The sequence below is a fragment of the Vombatus ursinus genome, unplaced genomic scaffold, assembly GCF_900497805.2.
Source record: "Vombatus ursinus unplaced genomic scaffold, bare-nosed wombat genome assembly UNPS02014821.1, whole genome shotgun sequence".
Taxonomy (NCBI): domain Eukaryota; kingdom Metazoa; phylum Chordata; class Mammalia; order Diprotodontia; family Vombatidae; genus Vombatus; species Vombatus ursinus.
Window position 1 is genome coordinate 11384625 of NW_020954599.1, and position 27610 is coordinate 11412234.

At 36.4% G+C, this 27610-nt stretch overlaps 2 protein-coding genes across 2 annotated transcripts in view; one reads left to right on the plus strand and one right to left on the minus strand.

Annotated features, from left to right (window-relative positions):
• The window catches only part of ARHGEF38 (Rho guanine nucleotide exchange factor 38), a 122088-nt gene extending 117798 nt beyond the window's left edge, over positions 1–4290 (plus strand). Inside the window, exon 14 of the mRNA XM_027837300.1 lies at positions 4026–4290. Coding sequence (XP_027693101.1) covers positions 4026–4211 — 186 coding nt within the window. The 3' untranslated portion in view covers positions 4212–4290. The remainder of the gene's footprint in view (positions 1–4025) is intronic.
• Positions 4291–18245: 13955 nt separating this feature from the next.
• The window catches only part of INTS12 (integrator complex subunit 12), a 35680-nt gene continuing 26315 nt past the window's right edge, over positions 18246–27610 (minus strand). Inside the window, exons 6-7 of the mRNA XM_027837494.1 lie at positions 24595–24741; positions 18246–18933 (exon numbers count right to left, since the gene is read on the minus strand). Coding sequence (XP_027693295.1) covers positions 18346–18933; positions 24595–24741 — 735 coding nt within the window. The 3' untranslated portion in view covers positions 18246–18345. The remainder of the gene's footprint in view (positions 18934–24594; positions 24742–27610) is intronic.

The window sequence follows — 27610 nt, forward strand, 5'->3', positions numbered from 1 at the left end:
AGATCAACTCTATTTTCTTCCTCTTACTGAAAATCAGGACATTTGCCCTTCTGCACTCCTGCAGCACCTTTCTCATTTTTCATGATCTTTCAAAGATCACTGACCCGGGCTCAGCAAGCACCATTGTCAATTCTCTCAGTATGTAAGACATGGCTTATCTGAGCTCGGTAACTTGAATTCATCAAAAGGCATCTAAATATTCTCTTTCTATGTCCTCACTTATCCTGGATACAACTTGCTACTAGTCAATTTTTTTTAATCTTTTCTAGTACAGGGAAACAACTCCATTGAGGACAAAAAAAGGGGGGAGTTATCTAAAGATGGGGATGCACAGCAAACTAATCCATCAGCTTAGATTTTTAAAAGATGTGTACACAACATAGAAGCCAGGCCATGTAACAGGGATAAATACAAAAGCTTGCTAGAGTCCTGGAAGACCCATACCAGGAGTGTTAAGCCTCAGAATGAACTGAGGCTGGCAAGGAAAGTACAGGACAACCCCAGATAGTTTTTAGAGTTACATTGGGAAAAGGAGGAGGGTAAAAGAAGGGATGGGACCATTGCTCAGAGTGGATGGGATGACATTTCTGACATCAGGAAAAAGGCAGAGCCCTTCGATTCTTATTCAATTGCTTCTGTTTCGAACCATGGCAAGCTTTTGAGTTTATCCTCTGCCCATAATTTTAAAATTATTTTTTTTAAAAAGAAAATCTGCGATCCACATTTGTCTCTGTAAGCAACTCCGCTTTTCTTTCCCACTGGAGTTGCTTCTCCTTGTGTCTTCAGAGCTTCTCCTGGGTTGACTTGCAGTATGGATTTTAGTCCACGGGATCCTACCAAGGCTTTGTTTGTACCCCTTGAAATTTGTTCTCCCCAAAGCTGGGGTGCACGCTTGGCTTTATTTGAATAGAATATCTCCTTGTTGATACAGCTACCTTTTGAACGTAAAACAAGTCAAGAACTGATTAGCTACTCTGCTTTTAGGAGTAGGGCAAAATGAGAGGAGGGGAGACACAGTGACAGAGACAGTGAGAGAACAGGTCAGATATCCAGAACGTTGAAGTCCCTCACCACTGTTACATCACGCTTCCATGCCAGGCTTGCCATCTGTTGTCTGAACTCATCTATTTCTACTTTCTGTCCTGATTGCCTTGCACTGCATCCAATTTATTACTTCTCTTTATCCCTCAAATGATATTCACCTACATGTACTCCACCATACTTTCTCTTATTTGATTCCTAGATTTCTGGACATGAATATACTTAATCCGCAATGCAAATCCCTCTCCTTTACTGTTCCTATGTAAAAAAGAAATAAGATATACCTTTCCTGAGGGCAGTTGGGTAGGGCATTGGATAGATTGCTAGGCATGGAGTCAGGAAGACCTGAGTTCAAACCTGGCCTCAGACACTTACTAGCTGTGGCATCCTAAGCAAGTCACTTATCCCGTTTGCCTCAGTTTCCTCTTCCGTAAAATGAGCTGCAGGAGGAAATGGCAAACCACTCCATTATCATGGCCAAGAAAACCCCAAATGGGATCACAAAGTCAGACAAAACCGTAACTGCCCAGAAACAACCCTTCCTGAGTCACATTTCAGCTACAGGTCTCATTCTGCCAAGTCTCTGGGCTGAAATTTGTCTCTTTGGGTTAGGTTTTGTAATTCATCTCCCTTGTTACCTATATCTTGTATATTTGTACATATGAAGCCATAGGATTTAAATGGTTCCTTCCTTAGATGGCGTCTGAGTCAATCTGTATGATGATGAGATTTCAAGTGATAAGCTTATCCTGGGGCAGGCTTGATGTTCCTGGAGTTGAGACCAATTAGAATTATTGATGAAAGAAAAAAGAGTTTTATCTGCACTAGTGAAGTCAATAACACTTATTAAGCACCTGAGGTGTGCCAGGCACTGGGCCAAACACCAGGGACACAAAGAAAGGCAGAAGGCAGAAACAGTCCCTGGCCTCTAGGAGTTCACAGTCTAATGTGTAAGCAAAATATATACAGAATAAATTGGAGCGCATCAACAGAGGGAAAGTACTAAGGGGGGGCCAGGGACTAATTGTTATTAGAGGAGATTGTCTTTGATACAGAGAAGACAACTCCCAGTCCACAACATGTACCATGTTCTTTGGTGTTTATGCAAGTTTCACCTCATAGAGTCAACAAAGAAATAGAAAAAGCATTTTTTTTAAATTAGAAAAAAATACAGTAGATTCTTTTTGGGTCATTTTCCATTGTATTGATGTGTTTTGTTTTTACATTATATACCTGTACATATTATTTGACTTCATAAGAAGCCTTATACTAAAGTAAAGCAATTAACTAAAATTAATAACACAGGAGATAGCTCAGTAACTAGAGGACTGGACCAGGAATCAGGAAGATCTGAGTTCAAATTAAGCCCCAGACACTTCTGAGCTGTGACCCTGGGCAAGTCACTTAACCTCTGATTGCCTGACAAAATGGATCCACTGGAGAAGGAAATGATGTTTGTTAGAGTGTAATGAGTCTTAACATGATATGGAGACTGGATGTCACCTATGCAGCTCAAATTATCAAGTTATGGCTAGCATTTATATATAATGCCTTAAGATATGTCTCATTTTAGCCTCACAAGAATCCTTAGGAGTAGGTGCTATTATTAGCCCTATTTTATAGATGGGGAAACTGAGACACAGAGCAGTAGAGTGATTTCCCATGGTCATGCAGCTTGTAGATATCTGAGGTAAGATTCAAACCCAGATCTACTCCAGATCTAATGCTCTATCTAGCACTCCACCAAGTTAGTTACCTTTTCTCTCTTGGAGTCTGGGTAGAAGTACTTCTGATAGAAATTTGTTGTAAGTTTCTGTTCCATCTTTAGCAAAAAATAAATAAAATGACAAAACGATCATGTGAAATGAGCTATGAAAAGATATACAATAGTCATCGTTGGAGGGGCTGTGGGGAGCACCTGATTAGAGCTGTGAAAAAAGGTCCAGCGATTCTGGATATCAATTTAGAACTAAACAAGAAATGACACTTTGAATCACTGGTCCAGCTCTTGAGCTTATACCCCAAGAAAGTCAAGAAAGAATCAAAGGTCCAAATTGTGAGCGTATACCCCAAGAAAGTCAAAGAGAGAAGCAAAGGTCCAATTCTTGAGCTTATACCCCAAGAAAAATCAAAGAGAGAAGCAAAGGTCCAGAACTTACCAAAATATTAATAGCAGCACTCTGTGGAAACAAAGTAGGTACCCTTCCAGGGAGACATAACTGAAGAACTGGTGTATATAAGTGTAATAAAATACTATCATACGGTAAGAAGTGACAACAAATGAGAAAAGCAGAGAAATCTGGGAAGGTTCTGTATGACCTAATACAGAGTAAAATAAGCAGATTAAAGGGAACATAAATATAATGACAAGAAGAGTGTAAATGTAAAGCACTCCAAGGCAAAGCCAAACTCTGAGCAACTGAAAAAATGAGTCAAGGTGCTAGAGAACAGAAGGTCTTGGTTGGAGGGGAGAAGGGGTTTTACTGTTATAAACCTTTGTACATATTAGCAACTAGGTGGTGCAGTGGGTAAGAGCATTGGGCTTGGAGTCTGGAAGACTTGAGTTCAAAGGTGGCATCAGACATTTACAAGCTGTGTGACCTTGGGCAAGTCACTTAACCTCTTACCTTGCCTCAGTTTTCTCACAGGTAAAAAAAGGATCATAATAGCACTTACTTCACAAGCTTGAATGAGGTAATGTATAACGCTTTATAAACACTATATAAAAACCAGTTATTATTATTGTCAGATGAAGTTCCATTTGTTTTTTCTTTGTCACAAAGGAAAGTTCAGTCTGGTAAAGGGGGGGGGTTGTTGAACTAAGTGAAGTTATTTAAATGGCATCAGTAAAATTTATTTTTTAGGAAAGAATAGGCAGTATGAAGTAGCACTGCTAAAGCTTAGGAAGTTTTCCCATTTTGCCTGTTTCACATGAGAGGTTTTTAGATTCTGCTTTTCAAAATGTCTTTTGTTTTCCTGTCTAGATATTCTATGCAGTTCATGCATTTCAAGCCCGAAGCGAACATGAGCTCAGCCTCCAGGAATACCAGCGGGTTCATATTCTCCGATTTTGTGATCTGAGTGGCAATAAGGAGTGGTGGCTAGCCGAAGCTCAAGGACAGAAGGGATATGTGCCCGCCAACTACCTGGGAAAGATGACATATGCTTAAAAAGACAAGCTCCTGGAAAACTGCTTTAGTTTTCTGTCAATTCAAATGATCAACTAGCTACCTCTTACATATTGGACATGAAGTTACCTGGCCAGGAAGGTACATCAAACACCAAAGAAATAATCACCCAGCTACCAAGACTGGTGCCTTGCCAGTTACTAAGGAGGTACTGGCAAGATTGGCTCATAAGTGCGTCTGGAAGTGTATCTGTGTTAAAGTAAATTCTAAACCAAAATTTAATGGAAAAAATTAATGGACCCACCAACTCTTTGTATTATTCTTCAGGAACTTTTTTTTTTTTAACCAAACAGACTTCATAAGAAAAATCTTAAGAAAGGATCAATATGTCCTATTGCAATTTTGAAAGGCTGAATCTACATGAAGTAAATTTTTCCCCAAACTGATTTATTTCTAGATTTCTAGCTGTAAAAGAGCCTGGAGAGCACATAGTCCAATCTGCCTCATTTGACAGATGAGAAAACTGAGACCCAGAGAAGGGAAGTAATTTGTTCAAGATCATAGATGTTTGAAACTCCAGTCAAGTTTTGAGACCTGGTGCACTGCACCATATTGTTTATTAAACCTAAAACATGTTTATCTCCACAGGGTTATTGGTCATAGTCAGGGCATTAAAAAAAATGAAGGTAAAATAGACCTGTCAACAGTCAATGAAACATCCTCAGCGTAAAAGCTTTGGAGGAAAAGGATGAAACATTAAAATACTGCTGCCCATACAAAGCAAATGTAGTCAAAGGATGCTTGATGTCTTGTGAATTACCATACCTAATGAAAAAGAACCAACATTTACTCTAAATCTCTTTTTTCAGTATGTATGTGTACAATTATATGGACACACACATACACACATATATATTACATATATACATATATATATATTACATATATACATATATACATATATATATTACATATATACATATATACATATATATATATATATATATGTACACACACACACACTTTTGTTTTTCAAAATAAAATACTATCAGGACCCAACCTTTCATAATATTAACTGAAAGTAGTAGTTCTTAAGCTGGTTTAATTGAACATTTTTTTCTAATTACTTTGTAAAAGCATTTTCATCATATTCTTTCCTATAACTATTTAGAACATGATGGCTTTAAAACTTTAAACTTAACTGATGAAGCCTCAGTGAAAAACACTAGAGAATTTGGAAAAAACTTAAATGAACAAGAAAACAAAATTGGCATTAACCGGTCTGAACAAAGCCTTATATATCATTATTTGCCCATTTGTTCTTGTACATAGTTGGTTTTGTGGATTGTTTTTACTGTAAACAACATGCTTGGTCATTGTATCTTAGCCAGTACAGTTGAAAGAACATTAGCTCTGGCATTAGAGGAGGGGGGTTCAAATATTACCTCTCTAGCTTACTTACTACCTGTATGACCTTGGGGTAGTCACTTAATTTTCCTAGGCCTCAGTTTCCTCATGTATAAAATGAAGAGGTTGGTCTAAATAGGCTCAGATCACTTCCAACTCTAGGTTTATAATCATATGATAAATAAGTCTGTTTCTTGGGATTTCATTCCTATTTGACCAAGGTATTTCATAGAAGTACTAACACAGGCTTTTGGAAAATAGACGATTTTGAAATCAATTTAAATCTGGCCACTTATTTGATGCTTTTATTTGACATACAATAAGAAGTTTCATTGGCACCAAAAATTTACTAACTGAATGTTAATTTTCAAGATTTGGATGATGCTAGCTCAAGAATTTTTAGTGAGATTCACTGGGACTACAAAATCTACCTTATCACACATATACTTACATGTTTCGAGGGTCTCTAATTTTGTCAACATGGGTCCTCATTCCATTGACTCAAAATGGACCTCTGAGAGCAGCTGTGATAGTAAAATTCATCTTCCTGCAACCAGCCCGGCCCTGGGTCTTTCTGAGCTGAGTTACATTGGCCTCCAGATGACAAATGCATCTGGAGTTTTTCAAGCTTGGTAGGACTTGATCGAACTTATGCTCTATTAGCGTGGCCTTTGAGAAGCCTGGGTCACATTCATGACACAATAAGGCATCAGGGGCTAATTTTGGTTGAGGTGCAAATGTAAATATCCACAAAGCAAAATGAAAAAAATGCTGTTATTCCAAGATTAGTTGTAACCACAGTTAGTTATCATGAAAATCCTGGAATTTCTTGGTGTTCACTGAACATCTCAATCTAATGTTTATATTCATACAATTTTAGAGGGTTGTATTATTAGAATATTTAGCTATTTACTTGAGGTCACTTGTATATTATATAATAGTGTCTATTTTTTTTTAAATTGAGATTAGGTACCAAAAAGAGATAGTCTTCTTGAAGTGAAAGTAAGCCTTTTGCACTACCACATGATTGAATAAATGATTTTCCTTGACTTTGAAGGTTATATAAATTCAGGAATGCGTAAGAAAAAAGGTATGGTGAACATTTCAGTGATTGCCATTTCATTCTAACTTGGGGTGCAGCATGGTGCTGTGGGGAAAGTGCTGAACTTGGAGGCAGATGACCTGAGTTCCAAATCCCACTTCTGCCACTCAATAATAATTGTGTGACATTGCGCAAATCGCTTAACCTCTTTGGGCCTCAGTTTCCTCATCTGTAAAGGGAGGGAACTGGATTAGATGGTATCTGGGGTCCCTTTGAGCTCCAGAGCTATGATCCTAATACCCAAGCAAATCCTGAAGATATTCACCTATATACGTGTAAATGTATATAAATATACATATATACTTATATATACACATACATACATACATATATATGTTGTGTGTATGTTTGTAAGATATGAGTTTCCTTATGTTCTATCCCTTTAAAAATGAGTTGTGAATTTAGACCTACAAATGAATGAATTGTGTGAGGAGCAGCATTTTTACAATTGGAATAAGAAAATAGCTTTGCCTATTCACGTGGTCCAAGGATTGAAGCTTATTGCAGACCCTGGGAGGTCCCACAGGTAAAGTGTCCAAGTGGTAGAGTATGGCTGATCAAATACTTGAATGAAGCCACGGATGTAACGTTTTCCACTGTCCTCACCAGCACATACATTTATTAAAGCATTGATAGAATCCTAGCATGCTAGGATTAGAAGTCATCTGATTCAACTCTTACTTGAAGCATGAATCCTTGATATAAACAAAAACAAGACAAGTTTTTACAAGATTTGGATTTCAATAGCTAACTAGTTTTAGTTGTATTTCAAAGAATATCCTAATTTTCTCTTCATAGTCTTAAAAGTCAATCAATCAACCAGCAAATAAGGCAGCTAGGTGGAGCCATAATGCACAGAACACTGGGCCTGGGGTCAGAAAGTCCTGAGTTCAAATTCGACCTCAGACACTTACTAGCAGCGTGATTCTGGGCAAATCACTTAACCTCTGTTTGCCTCAGTTTCCTCATCTGTAAAATGGGGATAAATAGGCATCTACCTCCCAGGGTTGTTGTGAGGGTCTGGCACATTAGCTCACATGTTAGCTTACATGCTAATAAATTTGAGGCACTATGCTAGGGAGACAGAAAAATAAAATGGAAACAGTTCCTGCCATCAAAGAGCTCACATTCATATAGGGGAGATAATAGTCATCTATATAGATGTGTAGAAAACGTACATAAAAACGGATGCAAGGTAATCAGAGGTGATAGGAGGGAAGTAGGGGGGTGGTCCTTCTACTTTTGATTTTAATCTATGCCAGTCATTGGTTTGCTTGACTGATAAGGGAAAAAGCTCCTTTGATGTTTTTAAGGTACACAGATATTTTTCTAAATAAAGCTCCATGAAGCTTAAAACTGTAACTGACAACATTTAGGAAAAGACATATAATCCTAATATGAAGGTTTATGTTCCTTTTTTTTAAACTTTGTAATAAACATCTCCTTTAAATGACTTCAATGTTTGAGAAAGGATCCTCTAAAATTGATGTTACACAATTCTTTTTCATAACAAATAAGCAAAGAAGTAATGCAATCTATTCAAAGTTAATATTTAGTATTATCATGGTAAAATTACAAACTTGCAAATTAAAAGAGCATATATGTTTCAAATTAAATTTCCACAATTAACATTCTCAACAAATGGAAATTATGCCAGTAATGAAAAAACTTTTTTTTAATTCACTTGCATGAGGGTTTAAAAAATTAAACAGAATGTCTTTTATTTGGAGAGGATGTCAATCTTATCTTCTAATTCAAAAACTGTTCCATGATGACTGAACTGTGTAGAAATGATATAACAGTCCCTGTTAAGTACAGTGATGGAGGCTGGCATGAAATATTTGAATGTCCTTATAACATGTATCCTACCCAAATAAAATCTTTTAGCCTTTTAGAAATCAACAGCACATACCTGTACAAAATTATAACGAACATAAAATTCTGGGAATTTACAAAAGTTAATGTTAGATGGTAGAAGTTTTTAAGAGTAACATTTTCTTGAGTTAAAGTATATATTTAAAGCAAGTTATGGCTGAGATAAAGATTAATTTCTAAGGCAACAATGGCCAGGAAGCATTAAATACTTAAATCTTCTTTGTTAAAATTAGTTATGGATTGCTCTGTAGTAGGCAAAAATACAGTCCTGGTATCCTCATGAGGTACAATTAGGTTTGTAGTAATTAATCCACCAAACATCTATTAAGCATCTACTGTGTTCTAGACACTGAGCTCAGCACTGAGGAATACAAAGACAAAGACAAAAACAGAAGTTATACAATCTTATACACATGGGGACATTGAGTTTCTTTATTTTGGATCCCTTTTAAAAAATTAGATGAGTTCAGAACTCAAAATAACGAAATGCTGTGTGGGAAGTAGTGTATTCCTGCTGTTGTCTGGAATAAGTAAATAGCTTTCATGTACTTAATAGGCTTTCTCCGACTTATTTGCTCACTGGAGCCTAGGCCTGATGTTTTTTGCTGACCATTGGAGAATAAAAACCATGCCTGCACTAAAGAAGTTTACACTTTACCAAATAATAGCAGATGAGATGATTCTATCTCAGGGACAGACTGCCCTCTTAACTTTGGACTGTCTTGTGATACTACATCACTCACGAAAAAAATACCACTTCATAAAATGATGTTTCAGTATAATTCCTTCCAAATGATATGCTAGAAAAAAGACCCAAAGACCTCTGGTCTACAAACTTATTCCAACTCGAGTGATCTTAGACTAGAGTCTTTTAGGAGTCAAACATTTGTTTGTGACAACTATCTCGAACTTTTATTTTGTTTTTCCCCTAAATGGTTTATTGATTGTTAACTGAAAGAAGGGATACATCCTTTAATGCAGGAAATGTGTGTACACTGTTGACCACTGTATCTGATCAGAGTTCTCTTTTATCTCCATTTTGACTTTCTTGACATTGTTGCAGTCACTATGTTTAGTGTTCATCTGGGTCTGCTTTCTTCCCTTGGTGTTACTTTTTAAACACCTTCTCATAGATCTCTGACTTTCATATTCATTGTTCCACTATTCATAGACCATATTTGGTTCAACTACTCCCTAATCACTGACCATGTATACTGTTTGCAGCTTTTTGTTAGCATAAATAATGTGGCTATAGTTTTTTACACACAGGTCTTACTGTTGCCACTTAGATGTACTTAAGCAAGTTAGTGCATTCTAAATGGTTAGTCACTCAGGAAAACAAGTCTACTATAGACAAATTCTGGAAAGAAAGGTTCAGTTCAAAATCTAGGTAATTAATTAACATGAAGCTGAAACAAACAAAAAATCTAGAGAAATGAGTGCTAAGTTAATGGTATGAAGGTTTTCATTTGTGTTCATGATTTGTATACAACTAAATCAATTTAAATTATTGTACCAATAAAGATTTATTTTTGTAAAATTGTGACTTTTCTTTAAGTTAGGGTTGGTGTGCTGGTAAATATTTAACCACTAGCTCTGTAGGGGTGGGGAGGGATGTACACTCCAATTTTATATTTAGTATGTTTTATTAACATTTTCTCTATCAGTTTTTCAAGTCTAGACAATCAACAAATCAATACATCAAGCCCTGTTTTCTAGCATTTGCTGATTTCTGAGGTATAAATGCTCACGTTGAAAATTTAACAACTGGCATTCACAAGCTGGTATAAGCTGGCTCCAGAATATTCCTGATACATAAATCAATTTATCAGTTGGACACATTTAGATCAGGTAAAGGTCATGAGACTATAGAAGCCACTAGGCTGAATACTTCATCAATGGTAGTATAATCCAATCTTTTACTTTTTTGGTTGGATGGGGGAGACGGTTTAAAAAAAATACACCAGAATCAACCCTGGAGAATCAGAATGTTAAACCTGAATTGGATCTTAGAGTTCAAATTAGCAGTGCCTTTAGGCCCCAAGAAACCTGCAAAACTCCTGAACCAGATTAAAACATAACTGGAAAATGTTTAACAAAATAAACAAAAATACATGCAATATAGCTAATGTTAATTTGTAGTTTTCTAAGATGATATGAGGCCAGCAGAGATCCATTTTTATTTGAGTTTGACACCAATGATTTAGACTATTCCCCAGACCCCTCCACCATGCCATCAGTCAATAAACATTTATTCAATGCTTACTATGTGCCAGATACTGTGCTGAACATTAGGGATACAAAAAAGGAAAAAGAGAGTCTTTGCTTTCCAGGACTCCTCGTTTACATGTAAACAACTACATACAATAGGATAAAGTACAAATAATCAGCAGAGTGAAGATGCTGGCATTAAGGGGGATCAGGAAAAATTTCTCATAGATGATGAGACTTGAAGGATGCCAGGGAAGCTGGAGGATGAGGGAGAGTATTCTAGGCATGGGGAACAGCCAGTGAAAAATACCTTGAATTGAGGGATTTGAATGTCTTTTGCAAAGTTTCTAGGGACTGGGAGATAGTAACAGTGATGCAAAAAAAAAAAAAAAAAGAAAAGAAAAGAAAAGAAAAGAGTCAATGAAACATTTAAAAATAAAGAGAACTGAAATAAGTACAAAAGGGAATATATTCAAGAGGGGTAGTATTGATACTACCCAGTTCAATTTAATATCTGGTTTTCAAAAACTTGTAAAAGATTCATAGTATCATGTGGAATCCTCTTTTTCAGTCCTTTGTATATAGAAATATTCATGTTTGTTAAGTTCATGATAATTAAAGAAACTAAATGTCCTATATACTTTGATGAAAAGGAAAAGGATTATGTAATCGAATAAAAAACATAATTCACCAATACGGTCCATATGTGTGTTATACAATTGATTCTAAAAGTTACCAAAATTCAAATGCAAAGATTGGTCTAAAGTTTATTATTCTATTGCTAATTTAAAAAACAGAAACTTGCAGTGCTGGTACTGATAAATTGCAATTGAGTAAGAAAAGACTGAGATATAATCAAGGACATTATATTATGCTGAAATGAAATATTCAAAATGAGAGCCTGTGCATTTAAAAAAAATTTACCCATTTTACAGTAAAGTTTATAAAGAAATAAATAGCTTAGTTTTGTAAGAATGATTAAAAATTTGTAACAGGGTGGGAAATTTTCTATACTCCATTATCAGAATGATAAAAAGTTTAAGAAATTACAATATTGAAATAACATACTAAACTGGATTTAACAAATATGTAATGGGTACATAGAAAAAAACTCAATGTTTCCATTGAGCAAGTGACATTTTTTCATATATACATGACATGTATGTAAAAACCGACCATGATGGATCATAAAGAAGAGAAATTTTGAAAATCAGAAAATTTTTTATTTTGCATTCATAGATCATAATACAATAATCAGTAGCAAATAATGATAATTTGGTTTAGGCCCAAGTAAAACCTTTATAAAAAATTGGCTAAACAATTTATTGAGCAAGAAAGGAAATTATGAAAACAATATGAAAACAGATTATATGAAAGATAATAATGATAGATATAGTACTAGTCAAAATCAATGACAGGAAGCCCAAGCAGTACTCAGATGTCAATTGATAGCCCTGAATGCCTGCTATATCAATAAGAAATAGGATAACTTATTGAGCTCAGGGTATACTTAAAAAAAAATACCAGCAAATTAGCATGAGAGAAAAGAGAAATAAGTAAAATAAGATTAAAAAATGAGAAACTTCTCCAAATGACAAAACTAAGATCCGTTTTTTGAAAGACCAAAAAACTGTAAGTAGCAAGTCCAATAAAAGAGAAAGATCAAATTATTAAAATTAGAAATGAGAAAATGGAGTTCACAGTCCCCCAAAAAAGCAAAATCCAAGATAATCACAGCTGCAAGTACCCTATTCTAATAAAAAACATCTAAATTAACAGAATAAAAATCAAATAGCATGAAGAGACCACTCTCAGAAGAAATCAGACTCTTAGGTCATTAAAAATCTACCCTGCAGAAAGTCACTATGGATTTTACAAGTAAATTTTATTAAGTTTTAAAAGAACAAGTACTTTCTGTACTATATAGGAAGTTTCTAAACACAGAAAAGATGGTAGTCTACCAAGTTCTTTCTTTTAACAATATATGGTTTTATTATAGAAATTGGACAAAGAGAAGGCAAAAAAAAATATTGGCCATTGAGTTAAATAAAGTTGAAACAAAAATATTAAATGTTGACAAATAGGACATAAAATACATTAAAGAACATTATCCATTATGACCAAGTAGTTCTTATAAGGTTTTTTTTTTTTTTAGCAACTCTGAGATACCACCTCATATCCATGAGATTGACTAACATAACAGAAAAGGAAAATGACAAATACTGGAAGGGATGTGGAAAAATAAGGACACTAATGTATGCATCATTAGTGGAACTATGAACTAGTCCAAACATTCCGGAGAACTATTTGGAGTTATGCACAAAGGGTTATAAAATTGTGTATATCTTTTGACCTAGAAATATCTCTACCACGTCCATACCCCAAGGAGATCAAAGAAAAATGAATAGGACCTAAATGCACAAAAATAGTTATAGCAAGCTCTTTTTGTAATGACAAAGAGTTGGAAACATGGTACCCATGAATTGGGGTATAGCTGGACAAGGTACTGTATATGAATATGATGGAATAATATTGTGTTATAAGAAATGAAGGGGATAGTTTCAGAAAAACCTGGGAAGATTTATATGAACTGATGCAAAATGAAGTAAGCAGAACCAGGAAAACAACCTACACGGTGAGAGGAATACTGTAACAATCATTTGTGAAAGACTTAGTAACTCTGACCAATACAATGATCTACCACCATTCCAAAGGATTCATGACATAAAATTTCTACCTAGAGACAGAGAACTGATAGTCTCAGAGTGCAGACTGAAACTTATTTGTTTTCCTTTTTAAAAATTTCCTTATTTTTTTGAACATGGCTAATATGGAAATACATTTTGCATGACTTCATATGTATAATGGTTATCACATTTCTTACCTTCTCAATAGTAGGATAGGGACTAGAAGGAGGGAGAGAATTTGGAACTGAAAATAAAAATTAAATTAAAAAAATAAAAGATGGTTTCAGAACAGGAAATCGATGTCATATGAATAAGTAAGAAAATGTTTTAAAATGATGCTGTCATCAGACATAAAATACAGCATCTCTTTGTACTGAAACACTAAAAATGCAGAAATAATAAATTTATAGGTTTTTTCTTTTCCTTAAAAAAAAAAACAAAACCCAGTACATTTGAATCTATGAGCTAATATAACTGCAAAACATGAAAGGCATTCCTAGGAAAAAGAGGTATAAAACAGGACCATCCACTCTTGTTATTTCTATTGGGCAAATTCTTAGAAATGTTATCTAAAGCAACGAAACATGAAAAAGAAAGGAATAAGCATTGACGATGAAATTAAAAATATTGGCAGCTAGGCAGGCAGAGTGGATAGAGTACTGGCCCTAGAGTCAGGAGGACCCAAGTTCTAATCTGGCCTTCAACACTTATTAGCTGTGTGACCTTGTGCAAGTCACTTAACCCTGTTTACTCTAGTTCTTCATCTGCGAAATGAGCTAGAGAGTGAAATGGCAAACCACTCCAGTATCATTCCCAAGAAAACATCCAAAGGGGTAACAGATAGTAGGACATGACTGAAACAACTCAACAAAAATCTATAGATGACGTGACTATAAATTCAGGAAACCCACAATACTAAATAGAAACATTGTCCCAATAAACAACTATAAAGAAGTAGGAAAAGACAATTATGCAAAAATTATCTGGATTCCTATGTACCATTAGGACTAGGAGGAGGATCTCTAGGATGTAGAGATTTTAATACTAGGATAGGGTTAAGATTTTAAACCCCAAGGGAAGCATATGAACTAAGGCAATAACAGATAAGCAATTGAGAACTGCCTGTTTTCAGAGGCTTAATCTTCACTCTTCGATTGGCTGAAAAGTTCACTTTTACAATATACTGAATTAAGAACACATGAAAAAGATGTTCAAATTTCCCAGTAATCTCTGGAAAAAAAAATGCAAATCGAGATAGCCGTAGGATAGTAACATGAATCCACAAAACTGGAAAAAAGCAGCAAAAAAAGGTATAAAATTCACTGTTGGTGGGGGGTGGAGTTTGTGGGAACACAGGCAATCCACATTGTTGGTAGCACTAGGACAAACGTCTTAGAGAATAACGTGGCAAACAGGAGTCACAAAACTGACTAAATCTTCTAATTAACACGGCACATCCATCTGGATTTGGTGAGAGGAACTTAATTCAAATCTTGGCTCATAGTTTACTACTTGTGTGACTGTGGTCAGGTCACTTAAGCTTTGAGCTTTAGTTTCCTCATTTGTAAAATAAAAAGGTTGTACCAAATGACCTTTGAGTTCCCTTTAGTTTCCATACTATGAACCTCCTCAACCAGATTTTATCCTAAAGTGATTAATGTGAAGAGGTCTTCTATCTGTACAAAAAGATTCGCAGTTTTATTAAGGGGAAGAAACAACCTCTATATCCAGTGATTAAAAAATGGTTGAGGTAGCAGTACCAGAGGGCCTGGGTTCAAATCCTTCTAGTACTTAGTTTCTTCATTTGTAAAATTAAAGGCTTGAACTAGATGGCCTGTGAGGTCCCTTCCAGTTCCATGGTATATTGATGAAATGGGATCTTTTGATGTATTAAAAATAAGACACATGTGAAAACTACAAGGTAATATATTTTTATGAAATGAAATCAGCAGAAAAAGAGAAGTCATATATATTTACAACTATTAAAAAAACAGAGCTTTATAAGAAACTGGTTAGATTATTTGCCTATTAGTATTAATGAATATTAATTTTAATAAATTTCTATTAATAAATTTAATTATTAAAACTTTAATTTAAAAAAAATTATATTCAAGTATATACATCAACAAACATTGATTAGGCATCTACTATGAGCCAGGTATTGTGGATACAAAGTAAAAATTGAAACCATCCCTGCTTTCAAGGAGCTAACATTATAAAGAGAGTATTGACCATAGAAAGTCGTGGTTGGGAAACTGGAAAGCAGTTGAGCCGAAACTAGAAAGCAGTTGAGCCGAAACTAGATCGACAATTATTTTTCATTATATAGTATAATAAACCTAAAATAGATATGTGGCCTGAATTTAAAAGGTCACACTACAAACAAAAAAAATTCAGAAAAGAACAAAATTAGGTGCCTTCCATAACTTTGGGTAAGGAAAAAATCCTTCATTAAACAACAGATGTGCGGTCACACAAGATAAAATTGGTAATTTCAATGACATGAAGCCGAAAAGCTTTTGCACAAACAAAATTAAGGTAGCTAAGTAAGGAAACCATTAGGGGGAAACAATTTTTGTATCAAATATATTTAAGATAAAGAACCATTCCCCAGTGGATAAGTGGTCAAAGGCCACAAAGAACAGACCTCAAAAGAGTTGCAAATCATTAACGACCTTAAGAAAAATTGTTCCAAATCAACAAGACAAGCAATTCAAAATAACCGTGAGATTTCACTCAGCAAATTGACAAAAACGAGAAAAGGTAGAGAAACTGTGGGAGGACAAGGCACATTTGATCTTTGTCAAAAGTTTGAGAAGAGTTAATGCATGCTTGGTGCAGCTGTGGATTTACCCAAATATTCTGGAAAGTAATTGGAATTATGCTTTTTTTAAAAAGAGTGACTAAAATATCTCTTTTCTGATCCATAGACTCCACTGACAGACATTTACTGCATGGAAGTAAAAACCTGGAAACAAAGTGTCCATTGATTTAATAGCTAAATACATTGTGTACCTGAATAGAAGGGGCAGTTAGGTTGGTGTAGCAGATAGAGGGCTGATTTGGGATTAAGGAAGACCTGGTTCAAATTCTACATAGGACATTTAATAGTTGTGTGACCCTTGGCAAGTCACTAAACTTTCTCAGCCTCAGTTTCCCCATCACTATAATGGGAATAATAGCACCTACCTCAAGGATCAGTTCAGATAACATTCATAAAGCACTTTGCAAACCTTCAAGTGCTACCTAAACGCAAATTATAAGAATGTTACTGCAATAATGTCAAATATGAACTGACATGGAATAAAAGAACCTGAATGCTTTGTAAGTTGATCTTGGAGGAGAGTTGAAAAGATGCACCTCCCTTTCTTTGCTACAGAGGTGGGGGACTATGGGTGTGGAACATTGTCTCTACTGATACAGCTAATGTGTTGGTTGGTTTTGCTGAACTGCATCTATGCTCCCTGCTCTGATTTCTTTTAAAATCTTTGTTAAAAACTCACGAAGGAGAGGAAAGAAGAGGGGCATGTCAGAAAATAAATGAGGTAAAAACAAGGGATTGATAAAAATAAACTAAAAAGAAATAAAGTAAGCCAGAGAGTCAGGATGGAGGGTAGAGGGATTAAAGATGCAGCAATCTACTTCCTTCTTAATATTTACTGAAGGCTGGCAGAGTCAGGGGATCAGAGATTTAGACCTGGAAGGGGTATTACCATTTATCTAATCCAAGTCCATCATTTTACATGCTGGTAAACTAACGTTGGTAGAGTAGAAGTGATTTGTTCAAGGTGCCCCAAGTGGAAAAGAGCAGAGCTGTGATTTCAGTCTGACCACATGTTCAGTATTCATCCCTATATTACACCTCACCATACCTGCCAAGTAATTCACTTGTCCCTAAGAATTATTTAGGTTTCTAGTTTCCGAATGAAAGGAAGAAAGACAATCCATTTGGAAAACAGAATGGAATCTCCCTGAATGACCAAACTAAGCCTTCTTTAAGGAACAAAAACTATATAAATCTGTATCCTCTGACAGTCTCAAGGACAGAAGGTAAAGGAGTTTTTAGCTAGAAGTAGCATGTTATAGGGAGGCTTGACTTGGAGCCAGGAAGATCTAGGTTCAAATCCTGTCTCTAACCCTTGACAGCTATGCGATTGACTCAGGGCAAGTCATTTAAATTCTCCGAGTCTCAGTTTTCTCATTTGTAAAACGAATGGCCTCTGAAGTCCTTTCCAGCTCTAAATATATTATCCGGTGAATAAGATTCAAAATTTAAGCAATCTTATCGTACAACAACAATCATGAGAAACAAAGATCAAACACTTCAGGTTAATAGTTTCTTACTCACTTCAAGGATTTAGCAACGATGGTAGACATAAATTATGCACAAGACAGAGCAGTTCGCCAAAGTACTCTGAAGAGGTCTTTCCCCCTCACCCTCATGTGACAAATCCCAGAGTAAGATGGCATAAAAAGGAGAAAAAGACCAACACACTGGCTAGTCTTTGTGACCTGGCTACCAAGAGTCAGTTTGGGGGGTTGGTCAAGGAGATGAATATAGTTCTTTGCCCTTTCACTTATTTATTTTTAAAAATTTTGCCACTGAATTTATGTAAGCTGCCCTAAAGTCCCTGAAATTCATGAAATTTTTATTAAAAATTCTAGATAATTTTAACAAAATAAAAATATGTTAAAAGTTAATTGGAAAACCAAATAGCTTCACAGTTTTGTCAAAGATTTTCTGAAAAAACAAAAACAAAAACAAAAAAAACAAAAAACAATTGGATAGCTTGGTCATGTAACTTTTTATTAAACAAAACATTAAATTTTTTTTTTATCTTCAGCACAGAAGTTGTCATCGATGCAGGGGAAGGAAAAAGCAGATGGAGTGAAGCTATTTCTTCAGTTTCTTTTGGGCAGCTTTCTTCTTGACCATCTGTAAGCGCTTCATTGCATTGAGCTGCGACTCCTGGGAAGTCGGGCCCTTGAGTGAGGACGATGACGGGCTGCTAGTAGGCTCTGAGCCGGTTTTAGTGGCACCTCCACTCGCCCCTGCTGCTCCACCACTCCCGTTCCCGCTGCTGAGCTGGCTGCTCCCTCCGGGAACTAAGCTACTTGGGCTGGGGAGGCCGACTTTGCTCACGTTGTCACTACTCACCGAGCGACTGAGGCCAGTTTTGCCTAACGTTAGAGGAGGCAGAGGCTTCAGTGATACAGGAGTGGTACTGCTGGTAGGAGAAGTTATTTTTGAACCCAGGGCAGCTTTAGATGTGGTGGCCAGTCCAGTCAAACCCACTGCTTTCTGGTTGGCTGAGGAGGTGGCAGGTTTCCCGCCAGCATTCTGTGTTGTTGAACTAAGCTTGGTTGTTGAAGGTCCGGCAGAAGAAGTTTTGGCTGCAAAAGCTGCCCATCCTGTTAGGCCACTGGGTGCGGAGGAGGAAACGCTAGAATTGGAAGAGTTTCCTGAAACCACTGTGGATGGCTAAAAATAAATTAAATACTGCGTTAGAATATACATTCCTCAAGCCCTGTAAGAAAATTTAATCTCTTTATTTTTTAAACCATAGGAAACCTATCAACTGTTAAAACTAGGCCCAAATATAAGGTAGAAGGCAATGAAACAGTTTTTAAAAATAAAAAATTAAAACAAACAGACGAGAACTTACAAATCTGAGTTGCCTCTTCCATAATGATTATGTTATGTGTCATGTGTGTGGGCACGTGTTTTCCATACCTCGTGTTACCAAATAAGGAAGGATGGGGTTCGTCCTCTTAAAATAAGGCTTTTATCAGCTGTTTGAAGGTAGAACTGCTGTAGCCTTGACTTGTACCCGGATTCCTGTTTCATTACAATTTCTTCCATTAACCAAGCTGGCCAAATTAAATACCTCTGAGTGCAGATGACAACAAAGACATATAGAACTCTGCATGAACAATATTTATTTCTGCATTCATACTGTATAATTCTTTCAATGGAAATTCATGTTGGCATTCTTACCCATCCTTGCTAATTTTTCAAAAGTTCCTCTCAGACCATAAAACAGTTTAATGAAAAACAATCCTGGCTCAGAAAAAAACCCAGTGATATTTGCTCTGTCTAAAATAGCAAGGGATGCTCAGAGACCTGAAAAAACATACCTTCTTCCATTAAAGCTGGCTTCATAATGCCTGCTTGAAAGCACTGTTTTTTAAAAAATTATTTAATATTTTATTTTTCCCCAATGACATGTAAAAACAATTTTTTAACATTTTTATTTTTTAAATTCTGAGTTCCAAATTCTCTCTTTCTCTTCCCTTACTGAAAAGGCAAGCAATTTGATACAGCTTATACAAGTGCAGTCATGCAAAACATATTTCCACGTTAGTCATGTTGTGAAAGAAAACAGACACCCCCCTTCCTCTCCCCTCCAAAAAAAACCCAAGAAAAATAAAGAAAACTAAAAAAAGGTATGGTTTCATCTGCACTCAGACTATATCAGTTCTTTCTCTGGTGATGTACAGCACTTTTCATCATAAGTCCTTTCGAACTGTCTTGGATCATTGCATTGCTAAGAATAGCTGAGTCCTTCACAGTTGATATTGTACAATACTGCTGCTGCTGAGCCCTTCTCCTCCCACTTCGCTGTTTGGTAAGATAGAGTTCTACATCCAAGTGAGTATATATGTTATTCCCTCTTTGAGCCAATTCTGATGAGAGTAAGGTTTATATGCCACCCCATCCTCCGCTGTCTCTTCCACTGTAATAGCGCTTTCATGCCTCTTTTATGTGAGACAACTTACCCCATTCTCTCTCTCTCTTTTCCCCTTCTCCCAGGGCATTCGTCTTTCTCACCCCTAAATTTTTTTTTAAGATCATCCCATCATATTCAACTCACACCTATGCCCTCTGTCTATGTATCCTCCTGCTAACTGCTCTAATATGGAAAAAGTTTTTAGGTGTTACAAGTATCATTTTCCCATGTAGGAATGTAAACAGTTTAACCTTACTGGAACCTTTATGATTTCTTTCCTGTTAACCTTTTTGTGTTTCTCTTGAGTCTTGTATTTGAAAATCAAATTTTCTATTCAGCTCTGGTTTTTTCATCAGAAATGCTTGAAAGTCCTCTATTTCATTAAATATCCATTTTCCCCCAAGGCATTATACTCGGGTAGGTGATTCTTGATTGTAATACTAGCTCTTTTACTTTCTGGAATATCATATTTTAAGTCCTCCAAATCTTTAATGTAGAAATTGCTAAATTTTGTGTTATTCTGACTCTGGCTCCATGATATTTGAATTGGTTCTCTCTGGCTGCTTGCAATATTTTCTCTTTGACCTTGGGAGCTCTGCAATTTGGCTATAATATTCCTGGGAGTTTTCAGTTGGGATTTCTTTCAGGAGGTGATCAGTGGATTCTTTCAATTTCTATTTTATTCCCCAGCTCTAGACTACATCAAGGCAGTTTTCCTTGATGATTTCTTGAAAGATGCTGTCTAGGCATTTTTTTTTGTTATCATGGGTTTTATGTAGTCGAACAATTCTTAAATTATCTTTCCTGGATCTACTTTCCAGGTCAGCAGCTTTTCCAATGAGATATTTCACATTTCTTTCTACTTATTTCATTCCTTTGATTTTCTTTTTTTTGTTTCTTGATGTGTCATAGAGTCATTAGCCCAAATCTAATTTTTAAGGAATTATTTTCTTCACTGAGCTTTTAGACTTCCTTTTCCATTTGGATAATTTTACTTTTTAAAGAGTTCTTTTCTTCACTGAATTTTTGTACCTCTTTTTCCATCTGGCCAATTCTGCTTTTCAAGGCATTCTTCTCTTCACTGGATTTTTGTGCGTCTTATGCTATTTCGCCTATTCTATTTTTTTAAGGTGTTGTTTTCTTCAGTATTTTTTTGTACTTCCTTTACAAAGCTACTGACTGTTTTTTCATGATTTTCTTGTATTACTCTCATTTCTCTTCCCAATTTTTCTTCTACCTCTCTTAGGTGATTTTTAAAATCCTTTCTAAGCTCTACTAGGAATTCTTTTTTAGGTCTGACAACAATTCACATTTTTCTTTGAGGCTTTAGATGCAACAGTTTTGACTCTGTTGACTTCTAAGTTTGTGTTTTGCTCTTCTCTGTCACCACAGTAACTTTCTATGGTCAGGATTTTTTTTTGTTGTTGTTTGTTTATTTATTTTTGCAGTCTATTTCTTGACTTTTAATTCTGTGTTAAAGTGGGGTTCTGCTCCCAGGGTGGAGGGGCACTGCCTCCAGCTTCAGAATTTTTGTGTAGCTGTTTTCAGAGATAATTCTGGGGACCCGTGAGTTTTCAGTTCTTCCAAGATGGTATGAACTAGAGAAAGGTGTGCTTACCATTCTCCTGGTCTATACTCCAGTCTATGAGTGACCACAAGTACTCTTTTCCAACCCGGAACTATGACCAGGGTCCCAGCTCCTCTGTGCCTGCAAACTTTGGTGTGCTAGTATTCTCTCACCTTGGCACTGGGACTCAGATCCCAGTATGGGCAACACAATAGAATCCTACCTCCAGAGTCAGCAAAGGGATCCCTGTAATCTCCTTCTGGCACAGCCTGTGCTGGACTCTGCTCCACTTTCACTCAGGTGCAACAGACCTTTCCTACTGACCTTCTAAGTCGTCTTGGGCTAGAAAACTTTTTCACTCCATCTTTTGTGGGCTCTGCCACTCCAGAATTTGTTACTTAAAGTTGTTTGGAGGGGAGTTTAGGAGAGCTCAAGCAAGCCCTTGCCTCTTCTTTACCATCCTGGCTCCACCCACATTGTTATATTTTTAACCACTGTGATCAACAATTGAAACTAAGTCTAAGCTGTCTACTTTGTATGAGGGAGAATAATAACTTTGGTTCACTGAGTGTGACGAGCGTCAAGATTATTACAGTAGCTTTATAGGACATCTCACAAGGTTATCAAAGGAAGCACTTGCTTCAAGTAAACAAGAGAGTCACAAAGGAACACATGTAGGTCATCCGAGAACATATTAGTACAGAAATCAAAAGAGAGGTGTAATAAACATAATTTTCAGCAAAAGCAAAGCTAATATTTTTTTCTTTTCTCTCTAAAACAAATCATCAACCATATGGCAAAATAATCCCTCAATAAACTTCACAAAATGCAGTCTATTTGAAGTAATTAAAAAGAGCAGCACTTGTGAGGCACAAATAAGGAAGCCAATCCTTCAGACTTGGTGTTTTATTCTGATGACTTTCGGTTACCTAGCATTGCTATTCCGTTGGACAACAGATGGTCCATCACACAACCAAGATGTAGGTAATGAAAATAATGGAGACAAAAATATTCTCTTCATTGTTTCCAGGAAGAAAAATTTTTCCTTCTAAGCTGTTTAAACTTAAAACATTTTCTTGGCTCTTATCCTAGATAGAGCTTCTTTACCTACTGTGTGCAAATGAGAACAAAATGAAAATAAATTGTTCTGATGAATTCACTTTTACTTGTTTGTTGTCTTTTTATCATTTCACGAGAAGCCTCCATTTATGGGTATTTTCTGCTAAGAATCACGTAACAAATAATTTAAGGAAAGATCCTAAATTCTCTATTCATTACTCAAAGATTTCACATGTTTTTCACAAAATTTTTGCCATAAGTAAATTATTTGAATGTAATCTATTTTAGAAGTGATTAAATTTAATACAATTAATATTTCAAAGGGGTGACACTTGTAGAAAAGAGCAGCAGAAAGTAAAAAATGTGAATGTTGACACATTGAACCTATGGGAAATAGGGAGTTAGGTTCCTGGTACTACCAAAAAACAGATTTTTCACTAGAGATTGCTGAAAACACTTTTTCACATAAAATGTTTTATAACAAAAGATTAATTCTGATAATAAGTACTTTTCCTAACACAGTGAAATAACCCATAAAATGCAGGGGAGAGGAGAGGTAATGCCTGATGGGACTGAGAGGGGCAGGGCTGGCAATGTCAGAAGAACCCTGAGGTAAAAAAAGGAAAAGGGTAACCTGCCATCTCCGATCTCCCATTTGGCTCTGTGATTAAACTGTTCCCTAATGAAAAGCACATGCCTTAGGTTGAATCCCCGGCCCCTGGTCCACGGCCTCACTGCCTGGAGCAGTGTGGCTGACTCGTCAGGGGCAGCCTCCTATGCTCCTCTGTCACTCTGAGCCAGCCCAAGCCTGGCTGAATCGGCATCAGGGGTAGCAGGGACACTTCCTCAGCTGAGCAAGTGGCAAATGTGTGCAGTTGCCAACGCAAAAGTGAAAATGAGGTTACTAATAAAATCACAAGAATGCTCGAAGTTGGGAAAGTTAAATTCATGACTGTTGAGAACTGACTGTACATAACAACCCATGAAATTAATTATGCTTGCCTGTACTAAGCTGGATCAGAAATCAATATGGAAGCCATATCTATATCAAAATTATCAACTGTTCTGGCTTTTTTTTTTTTTTACAGTGAGAACACAAATATCAACTAACCAGTGGACCAATACATCAAAATTACTTACTAACGTATTTTTTTAAAAGACAGATTTCTTCATATTTTTCCTACCATCTTATGAGTTTCTGGATCTATACTAAAGGTAGTATGGAACAGAGAGAGTTTATTAGACTTTTCTGGCATCAGACTTAGAGGGCTTCTGAACAGCCATTTCTTTGACCTTGTCAGTTTCCTGAATAAAACTAGAATGTGAGTATATGCAGCTCAATGACAGAAGTGAGAAGTGGTCTTCTTCCTAAAGGAATCAGAATAGCATTTTAGCCTACAATGAAGTGACTACAAGATGGTAACAGCAATCCAATGTGTTCTCAGGCATGGAACCTCAAAGGTGATAGAGCCACACAAGATGATTTCATCTGGGCCCCCTATTTATGAGACAGACACCATAAAAAGTTTTTCCTTTTCTGAATTAAAAATTAAACAGAACTCACAAAGGGAGAGCCTTAAAACTCCAATCACCTTTAAAGAATATAAATCAGAAAGAAGAGTGATAACTTAAACTTTGATATAAATACTCCCTTCTTCACCTAATGTTAATAGGAACAGTCTCATTTTTAACATGGATTTTGACATGTTAGGGGAAAAAATGCACAAAACTGAAGAAAACTCTTGCTGAACTAAACAAATTTTATCAGAATAAAAATATACGCTACCTTAACTTCTGTTCTCTTGAATGCTAGAAAAGTTGTTTCTTGTTTCAGTTTAGTTTCAGGTTTTTTAACCAATGGATCTTTAACAGCTGGAGCTACTGAAACGACAGCAGGGGCTGGCTTTTGGGCTGGTTTCTGTGTCTTCTGAGCCTGGAGAAAAAATCAATGGCTTCTATGAGGAACATCATCTGGGGCACTCAATTAAAACGCCAAACAAGAAAAAAGACCAGTAAGATCCCTTTCTACACGATCTGACTTTATAAGAAAATTGTTTAAAAGAAATTTCAACTGTTCTAAATATTTTATCATCCACTCAGAACATACAATCTGGGCCAAACTTAATATGTGTCATATTAATGAAAATAGCAGACGTAACTTCTGGCAAAGAAAGCAGTGCATGTGGGAAATTATGACAACTAGATGCTACATGATGTTATCTAATGTCAACTGAAGAGATTCAGAGAAAAGGAACAGGAAAGCCATCTGTAATCAAAGTACACCTACCTCTTCACCAGGCTGGTCTTGGTCTTCCTGGAGATAGTTGGAAGAATTCTCCAAGGACCAGTCACCTAGCCTGACTCAATGAGACCAGGTTCAAAAAGGAGTTGTTCTCCTCCATCCTCCACCCAACACAAAAAGGACAGCAATGGAGCTCCAAAAAGAGAGGGTGGAGGGAAACTGTGACTCTTGCTAATACTCTATTTTCCAAACTAAGAGACATTACTGTTCTTCACTGAATTCTAGGATTACCTCGTACATCCAAAGCAGAAATCATTACCTTTTCCCCTAAAACTATCACTCTTTCAAATTCCCCTTTTTCTGTCAAGGACACTACCATTTTTCCAGTGTCTCAGGTTTACAATCTTGCTGTCATCCTCAATTTCTCTCTCTCCCCTTCACTTCAACATATCTAATCTGTTGCCAAATCTTGCTTTTTCTACTTCTGCAACACCTCTCATATCTGTACCTTTCTTTCTACTCACACAACCACCATTCTAATTCACCTCCTTATCATCTCTCGCCTGGACTATTGCAATCGCCTCCTAATTTATCTCCCTGTCTCGTTTCTTCCCACTACAATCCATCTTCCATACAGCTGCTAACATGGTTTCCCTGAAGGGTAGATGTAGCCACGCCATAACTATACTCAATTTACTCCAATGGCCACCTACTGCCTCGAGCATCAAGTACCATCTCCTGTGTCTGGCCCCAACCTGCCTCTCCCCAGGCCTGCTGGCCTCCAGCCCACCTGGCCTTCTTGCTGCCCCCACACAGAATCTGCCTCCTGTGTCTCTGCTGCTTCTTCACCAGCTGCTCCTTATTCCTGAAATGGGCTCACTCTTTAGCCCCCTCCTCTTCAATTTCTTGTTTAATTCAAACTCAGCTCACGTGTCACTTTCTACGTGACCCCCTTCCTAATTCCCCAGGCTACTGGTGCCCTCTTGCTCAAAAATTATCTTGATTAATTACTTGCTTTATTAGTCAAAACAAGACTAAATAAAAATCATTGGCCTATTATTTTTTAATTTCAACACTTAGGGTTCTTAGGCTACATAGAGGATATAAAACAAAGGAAAATGCATGGAATCAAGAAACCTAGAATATAGAACGAGCTCTGACTCGAACTTTTAAAATCTGTTTTAGATCATCATTTAACCTCTATTTCAATTTCCTCATTTCTAAAATTATCCCACAGAATGAAATTCAATTCAATTTAACCAAAAAAAAATTCATTATGTGCTGCTCAACATTCTAGCAAGTACAGAGTATTCTATAGGATAACGGTGGCATATTGAAGAGTTTGCAATCAGAGTAGCTGGGTTTGAATCCTGGTTCTGCAAGTTACTGCCTCCATGATTCTGGGTAAATAACTTTAGCTCTGTGGCTCTCCGTTTGCTCATCTACAAAACGAGGGAGCTGGACTAGATTTATAAGGTCCTTTCTAGCTCTAAATCTATTATCATATGAAATATTACAGCAATAAGCTTATTCAGCTAATCAAGAAGAGAGAGGCAACATAGCGTAGTCGGGAGATGGCTGGATGAGGAGAGCCTCACGTCTGACTCAGACCGGCGGCTGCTGCGTGACCACCGACTGGCAAGGAGCCCCAGCCATTCTCTAAGATGGAAAGTTATCCCCATATAAGTTACACTAATTTGTACTGGCAGAGAGAATTTCTATACCAATTACATCATAGGTCCTGACATAAAAAAGGCAAAAAAATCCTTATCTATGATTATTGTTACCAATTCCCAATGACTTAGGTAGATAATGCATTATGTTATTTGTTAAATGGAGAACATGAGAAATTAGGATGAATAATCGGTTAAACATGAATTAGTCTAACTTCCAAACTGTAGTTGGACAAATTCTCAGGTCCAAACAAAATGTTTAAATCTTAGCTTTTTCCTAGTTAGTTATAATTTAGCTGAAAACAAACTGCAGTATCCTGAACAATCACTTTAACTACTTCTTGTGATTTACAAAGATAGACTAGACATATTTACTTAGATTTTTAGATATTCTTCCTGATTAACCTTGAATAAGTGAATAATTCACCTTTATAAAAGACATAAAAATATTTGATTTGTTGTCACTGCCCAAAAACAAAAGAAAAAGCTTGAAAGCCAAGTGACCAGAAAACATTTTTCCTTTTTTTTTTTAAAGTCAGAAACACACACCATCGCACTCACACTATTCAATAATACAACAAATAAAAATGTTCCCTAGTTCCACGTAATTGCAAGTTAACTATGAGATGAAATAAAGGTGAGAGAAGTAGAGGTGGAAAACGAGAGAGATGATGACAGAGAGAAAGAGGGAAATAGAGGTGTGCACAGAGCAAAAAATTATATATACAACTGAGAGGGGTAATGAGAAAAATGACACTGAAAACACCATGTAGTGATGTCTCCATCTTCTGGTCTTTTATGATATTGCCACTAGAGACTTGTAGAGCTATGTTGTATTTTCACAACTATAAGCATCCATGGGGTTATCGTTTTTTGGTGGCTACCCA